Source organism: Carassius carassius, chromosome 36 (genome assembly GCF_963082965.1).
Source record: "Carassius carassius chromosome 36, fCarCar2.1, whole genome shotgun sequence".
Lineage (NCBI taxonomy): Eukaryota > Metazoa > Chordata > Actinopteri > Cypriniformes > Cyprinidae > Carassius > Carassius carassius.
Genome location: NC_081790.1, coordinates 19,487,743 through 19,495,164, shown reverse-complemented (window position 1 = coordinate 19,495,164; position 7,422 = coordinate 19,487,743). Strand labels below are relative to the sequence as shown.

At 38.9% G+C, this 7,422-nt stretch overlaps 1 protein-coding gene across 1 annotated transcript; it reads left to right on the top strand.

The window, feature by feature from the left end:
* Window positions 1-5,246: 5,246 nt before the first annotated feature.
* Window positions 5,247-7,114, top strand: LOC132116520 (olfactory receptor 52E4-like; the record flags this gene model as incomplete). Its single annotated transcript, XM_059525405.1, has 2 exons — window positions 5,247-5,285; window positions 6,497-7,114. Coding segments are annotated over 2 exons (657 nt in total), but the record flags the coding sequence as incomplete, so codon positions are not given.
* Between the last annotated feature and the right edge of the window lie 308 nt (window positions 7,115-7,422).

Genomic DNA, 7,422 nt, shown 5'->3' with positions numbered 1-7,422 from the left:
TGTTGTAACTTAGACATACAATGTCCAATCTGCACCAAACTTCACATGTTGGATGAGACTTTTGACCTGAACAGATCTAAATGCCAATATTCAGTTATAGCCATAGCGCCACATGCTGGCAACAGGAAGTGACATATTTTACGCTGAGACAAACTACTCCTAGAGATTTTTTGACATTAATGTATTTTTGTGGTCAGTCTAATCTAAAGGCCTGTGTACTGTTAAATTGTTGCAATCTTGAGTTTTTGTTAAAGAGCGTGTCCATGGCAAAAATGACAAAATTTGATGTCTCGCCACAGCAAGAGAAGTTGTTGTAACTCGGGCATAAAATGTTTGATCTTCCCCAAACTTCACATGTTCGATAAGAGTGCAGCCCTGAACACATCTGAAGGCAAATATTCCATTATAGTGATAGCGCCACCTGCTGGCAACAGGAAGATTTGCACATATATGGAATAAATATTGATATATTCTACTTATATTTATGAGTTTAAACGCATATTTCTCACCGTTCACCTATTTACTAGAGCCACTCGCTGCCGGTGAGCCCGGGTGCGAGGGCCCGTTCATCGCTGCTTGCAGCTTTAATTATTATTATTATTATTATTATTATTATTATTATTATTATTATTATTATTATTATTCTCTAAGATCAATCGCATTTTTGAGAGCCTAAACATTCTCGAAAAGTCATGAAACTTTGCACACACCTCAGAACTGGCAAAAATTTATGTCTGATATGGGTTTCAGAAGTGGGTGTGGCAAAATGGCTCGACAGCGCCACCTATACACGTTCAACGGTGTGCGCCTCGAGCTACGTTTCACGTACATGTATGAAAATTGGTATACACATGTATCTCTCCAATACCTACAAAAAAGTATCTTGGAGCAAAATCCGAAACCCAACAGGAAGTCAGTTATTTTTAATTTTATGAGCAAATTTTGTGCCATTTTTGTCATTTCCATGCGTTGTATTTTAACGAACTCCTCCTAGAGATTAATTCAGATCAACACCAAAGTTGGTATGCCTAATCTAAAGGCCTTTGCGATGTTAAATTGCGAAGAGTTTGAGTTTTCGTTAAAGGGCGTGTCCGTGGCGGCCTGGCGAATTTCGATGATTCGCCATGAAAAATGAAGTTGCTATAACTCAGACATACAATGTCCAATCTGCCCCAAACTTCACATGTTTGATGAGACTCCGAACCTGAACAGATTGACATGCCCATATTCAGTTATAGTCATAGCGCCACCTATTGGCAACAGGAAGTGACATATTTTACACTGCGACTAGCTACTCCTAGAAATTTTATGACATCAATGTCTTTTTTGTGGTCAGTCTAATCTAAAGGCCTGTGCGATGTTAAGTTGTGAAGATCTTGAGTTTTTGTTAAAAGGCGTGTCCATGGCGCCGTGACGAAATTCGATGTCTCGCCATGGGAATAAAAGATGTTATATCTCAGGCATAAAATGTCCGATCTTCCCCAAACTTCACATGAGTGATAAGAGTCCTGGCCTGAACACATCTGTAGGCCAATATTCCATCGGGTGTGGCAAAATGGCTTGATAGCGCCACCTATACACTTTCAACATAGTGCGCCTCAAGCTCCGTTTCACGTACATGTACAAAAATCGGTACACACATGTAACACACCAATACCTACAAAAAGTCTCTTGGAACGAAATCCGAATCCAAACAGGAAGTTGGTTATTTAGAATTTTCTCTGCAAAATTGGCATTGTTTTTGCCATTTTCAGGGGTTGTACTTTAACGAACTCCTCCTAGAGATTTACTCAGATCAACACCAAACTTGGTCAGTGTAATCTAAAGGCCTTTGCGATGTTAAATTGCGAAGATTTTGAGTTTTCGTTAAAGGGCGTGTCCGTGGCGGCCTGGCGAATTTCGATGATTCGCCATGAAAAATGAAGTTGCTATAACTCAGACATACAATGTCCAATCTGCCCCAAACTTCACATGTTTGATGAGACTCCGAACCTGAACAGATTGACATGCCCATATTCAGTTATAGTCATAGCGCCACCTATTGGCAACAGGAAGTGACATATTTTACACTGCGACTAACTACTCCTAGAAATTTTATGACATCAATGTTATTTTTGTGGTCAGTCTAATCTAAAGACCTGTGTGATGTTTAGTTGTGAAGATCTTGAGTTTTCGTTAAAAGGCGTGTCCATGGTGCCGTGACGAAGTTTGATGTGTCGCCATGGGAATAAAAGATGTTATAACTCAGGCATAAAATGTCCGATCTTGCCCAAACTTCACATGTGTGATAAGGGTCCTTGCCTGAACAGATCTGAAGGCCAATATTCCATTGGGTGTGGCAAAATGGCTCGATAGCGCCACCTATACACTTTCAACAGAGTGCATATACACTTTTAACGGAGTGCGCCTCAAGCTATGTTTCACGTACATGTACAAAAATCGGTACACACATGTAACACACCAATATCTACGAAAAAGTCTCTTGGTACAAAATCCGAATCCAAACAGGAAGTCAGTTATTTAGAATTTTCTCTGCAAAATTGGTGTTGTTTTTGGCATTTTCAGGGGTTGTACTTTAACGAACTCCTCCTAGAGATTTATTCAGATCAACATCAAACTTGGTCAGTTAAATCTAAAGGCCTTTGCGAAGTTAAATTGGGAAGATCTTGAGGTTTCGTTAAAGGGAGTGTCCATGGCGGCCTGACAAATTTCGATGTTTCGCCATGAAAAAGGAAGTTGCTGTAACTCAGACATACAATGTCCAATCTGCCCCAAACTTTGAATGTTAGATAAGACTTCTGCCCTTAACAGATCTACATGCCCATATTCAATTATAGTCATAGCGCCACCTGCTGGCAACAGGAAGTGACATATTTTACGCTGAGACAAACTACTCCTAGAGATTTTTTGACATTAATGTATTTTTGTGGTCAGTCTAATCTAAAGGCCTGTGTACTGTTAAATTGTGGCAATCTTGAGTTTTTGTTGAAGAGCGTGTCCATGGCAAAAATGACAAAATTTGATGTCTCGCCACAGCAAGGGAAGTTGTTGTAACTCGGGCATAAAATGTTTGATCTTCCCCAAACTTCACATGTTCGATAAGAGTGCAGCCCTGAACACATCTGAAGGCCAATATTCCATTATAGTGATAACGCCACCTGCTGGCAACAGGAAGATTTGCACATATATGGAATAAACATTGATATATTCTACTTATATTTATGAGTTTAAACGCATATTTCTCACCGTTCACCTATTTACTAGAGCCACTCGCTGCCGGTGAGCCCGGGTGCGAGGGCCCGTTCATCGCTGCTTGCAGCTTTAATTATTATTATTATTATTATTATTATTATTATTATTATTATTATTATTATTATTATTCTTCTCTAAGATGAATCGCATTTTTGAGAGCCTAAACATGCTCGAAAAGTCATGAAACTTTGCACACACCTCAGAACTGGCGAAAATTTACGTCTGATATGGGTTTCAGAAGTGGGTGTGGCAAAATGGTTCGACAGCGCCACCTATACACGTTCAACGGTGTGCGCCTCAAGCTACGTTTCACGTACATGTATGAAAATTGGTATACACATGTATCTCTCCAATACCTACAAAAAAGTCTCTTGGAGCAAAATCCGAAACCCAACAGGAAGTCGGTTATTTTTAATTTTATGAGCAAATTTTGTGTCATTTTTGTCATTTCCATGCGTTGTATTTTAACGAACTCCTCCTAGAGATTAATTCAGATCAACACCAAAGTTGGTATGCCTAATCTAAAGGCCTTTGCGATGTTAAATTGCGAAGATTTTGAGTTTTCGTTAAAGGGCGTGTCCGTGGCGGCCTGGCGAATTTCGATGATTCGCCATGAAAAATGAAGTTGCTATAACTCAGACATACAATGTCCAATGTGTCCAAAACTTCACATGTTTAATAAGACTCCAGACCTGAACAGATTGACATGCCCATATTCAGTTATAGTCATAGCGCCACCTATAGGCAACAGGAAGTGACATATTTTACACTGCGACTAACTACTCCTAGAAATTTTATGACATCAATGTCTTTTTTGTGGTCAGTCTAATCTAAAGGCCTGTGCGATGTTAAATTGTGAAGATCTTGAGTTTTCGTTAAAAGGCGTGTCCATGGCGCCATGACGAAGTTCGATGTCTCGCCAAGGGAATAAAATATGTTATAACTCAGGCATAAAATGTCCGATCTTCCCCAAACTTCACATGTGTGATAATAGTCCTGGCCTGAACACATCTGTAGGCCAATATTCCATCGGGTGTGGCAAAATGGCTCGATAGCGCCACCTATACACTTTCAACGGAGTGCACCTCGAGCTATGTTTCACATACATGTACAAAAATTGGTACACACATGTAACACACCAATACCTACAAAAAAGTCTCTTGGTACGAAATCCTAATCCCAACAGGAAGTCGGTTATTTTGAATTTTCCCTGCAAAATTGGTGTTGTTTTTGCCATTTTCAGGGGTTGTACTTTAACGAACTCCTCCTAGAGATTTATTCAGATGAACACCAAACTTGGTCAGTGTAATCTAAAGCCATTTGCGATGTTAAATTGCGAAGGACTTGAGGTTTCGTAAAAGGGCGTGTCCATGGTGGTCTGACAAATTTCGATGTTTTGCCATGAAAAAGGAAGTTGCTGTAACTCAGACATACAATGTCCAATCTGCCCCAAACTTCACATGTTGGATGAGACTCTTGACCTGAACAGATCTACATGCCAATATTCAGTTATAGTCATAGCGCCACCTATTGGCAAGAGGAAGTGAAATATTTTACACTGCGACAAACTACTCCTAGAAATTTTATGACATCAATGTTATTTTTGTGGTCAGTCTAATCTAAAGACCTGTGCGATGTTTAGTTGTGAAGATCTTGAGTTTTCGTTAAAAGGCGTGTCCATGGCGCCGTGACGAAGTTTGATGTGTCGCCATGGGAATAAAAGATGTTATATCTCAGGCATAAAATGTCCGATCTTGCCCAAACTTCACATGTGTGATAAGGGTCATGGCCTGAACAGATCTGATGGCCAATATTCCATTGGGTGTGGCAAAATGGCTCGATAGCGCCACCTATACACTTTCAACTGAGTGCATATACACTTTCAATGGAGTGCGCCTCAAGCTATGTTTCACGTACATGTACAAAAATCGGTACACACATGTAACACACCAATATCTACGAAAAAGTCTCTTGGTACGAAATCCGAATCCAAACAGGAAGTCAGTTATTTAGAATGTTCTCTGCAAAATTGGTGTTGTTTTTGGCATTTTCAGGGGTTGTACTTTAACGAACTCCTCCTAGAGATTTATTCAGATCAACATCAAACTTGGTCAGTTAAATCTAAAGGCCTTTGTGAAGTTAAATTGGAAAGATCTTGAGATTTCTTTAAAGGGAGTGTCCATGGCGGCCTGACAAATTTCGATGTTTCGCCATGAAAAAGGAAGTTGCTGTAACTCAGACATACAATGTCCAATCTGCCCCAAACTTCACATGTTAGATAAGACTTATGCCCTTAACAGATCTACATGCCCATATTCAGTTATAGTCATAGCGCCACCTGCTGGCAACAGGAAGTGACATATTTTACGCTGAGACAAACTACTCCTAGAGATTTTTTGACATTAATGTATTTTTGTGGTCAGTCTAATCTAAAGGCCTGTGTAATGTTAAATTGTGGCAATCTTGAGTTTTTGTTAAAGAGCGTGTCCATGGCAAAAATGACAAAATTTGATGTCTCGCCACAGCAAGAGAAGTTGTTGTAACTCAGGCATAAAATGTTTGATCTTCCCCAAACTTCACATGTTCGATAAGAGTGCAGCCCTGAACACATCTGAAGGCCAATATTCCATTATAATGATAGCGCCATCTATTGGCAACAGGAAGATTGGCACATATATGGAATATACTTTCATATATTCCACTTATATTCATGACATTAAATGCATATTTCTCACCGTTCACCTTTTTACTAAAGCAACTCGGTGGTGGTGAGCCCGGGTGCGAGGGCCCATTCATCGCTGCTTGCAGCTTTAATTAGGGCCCGAGCACCGAGGTGCGAGGACCCTCTTGTATCTGTTTTGTTTATTATTATTATTATTATTATTATTATTCTCCCGAATGAATCACATTTTTGAGGGCTTAAACATGCTCAAAAAGTCATGAAACTTTGCACACGCGTCAAACCTGGTGAAAACTTTCGTCTGATATAGGATTCAGAAGAGGGTGTGGCAAAATGGCTCGACAGCGCCACCTATACTAAGAAAATCAACAGCCTTCCAGCTATGTTTCACGTACATGCACGAAAATTGGCACACATATGTAACACACCAATACCTACAAAAAAGACTCTTGGAGCAAAATTCTAAACCCAACAGGAAGTCGGTTATTTTTTATATTATGAGCAAATTTTGTGTAATTTTGGTCATTTCCATGTGGGCCCGTTCATCGCTGCTTGCAGCTTTAATTTGCACATGTATTTGCAGCAGCAAGCCATTATGTGCTGATGATCATGGCCTTTGATAGATATGTAGCTATATGTAATCCACTGCGATACTCAGCTATAATGACCAATAAAATGGTGGTTAAACTATCAGCATTAGCTTGGGGGGTTTCAGTAATTACAGTGACAATTGTGATAGGACTCACTGTACGCCTGTCTCGCTGCAAACATAAAATTGAAAGCCCTTTCTGTGATAATGCCTCACTTTTTAAACTGTCCTGTGAGGACAGTGTGGCTATTTATAATGTGTATGGATTAATTTCTACTGTGGTTATCTTTATTTTCTCACTTGGGTCTGTATTTATTACATATGGAAAAAATACTGCAGTGTGTATAACCAGCAAAAGCAAAGCACTCAATAGTAAAGCCTTAAAAACATGTGGCACACACATAGCTGTTTATATAATCATGTTTGTTTCTTGTGCCATCATGGTTTTTTTCCATCGTTCTCCTCAATACTCTGAAAATAGGAAACTGGCTAGTGTAATGTTCCATATTGTACCACCAGGGCTAAATCCTTTAGTATATGGTTTACAAACCAAAGAGATAAGACAAAGGACATTTAAACTTTGCTGTAGCTAATGTCAATTTAGTTTTTATTCCAATGTTTGAAATTAGAAAAAAATAAATAAATACAACTTTAATAAATATATGGCTGAGTAGTATTTTGAAAAAAATTAATTAGCAGAGATCTGTCTTATTTATTTGTTTGTTTATTTATTTACGAAACTTGATTTAAGTGAATAATAATTTACCATTTGTACTTTGTTTTACAATATGTGCCCTTTAGAAAGTACTGGGTAATATAAAGTAACTACATGGGTAACGTTAGATTTAGGGATAGATTCAGGATTAGTTAAGTTATCACCCAGTTATTGTACCATGATAAA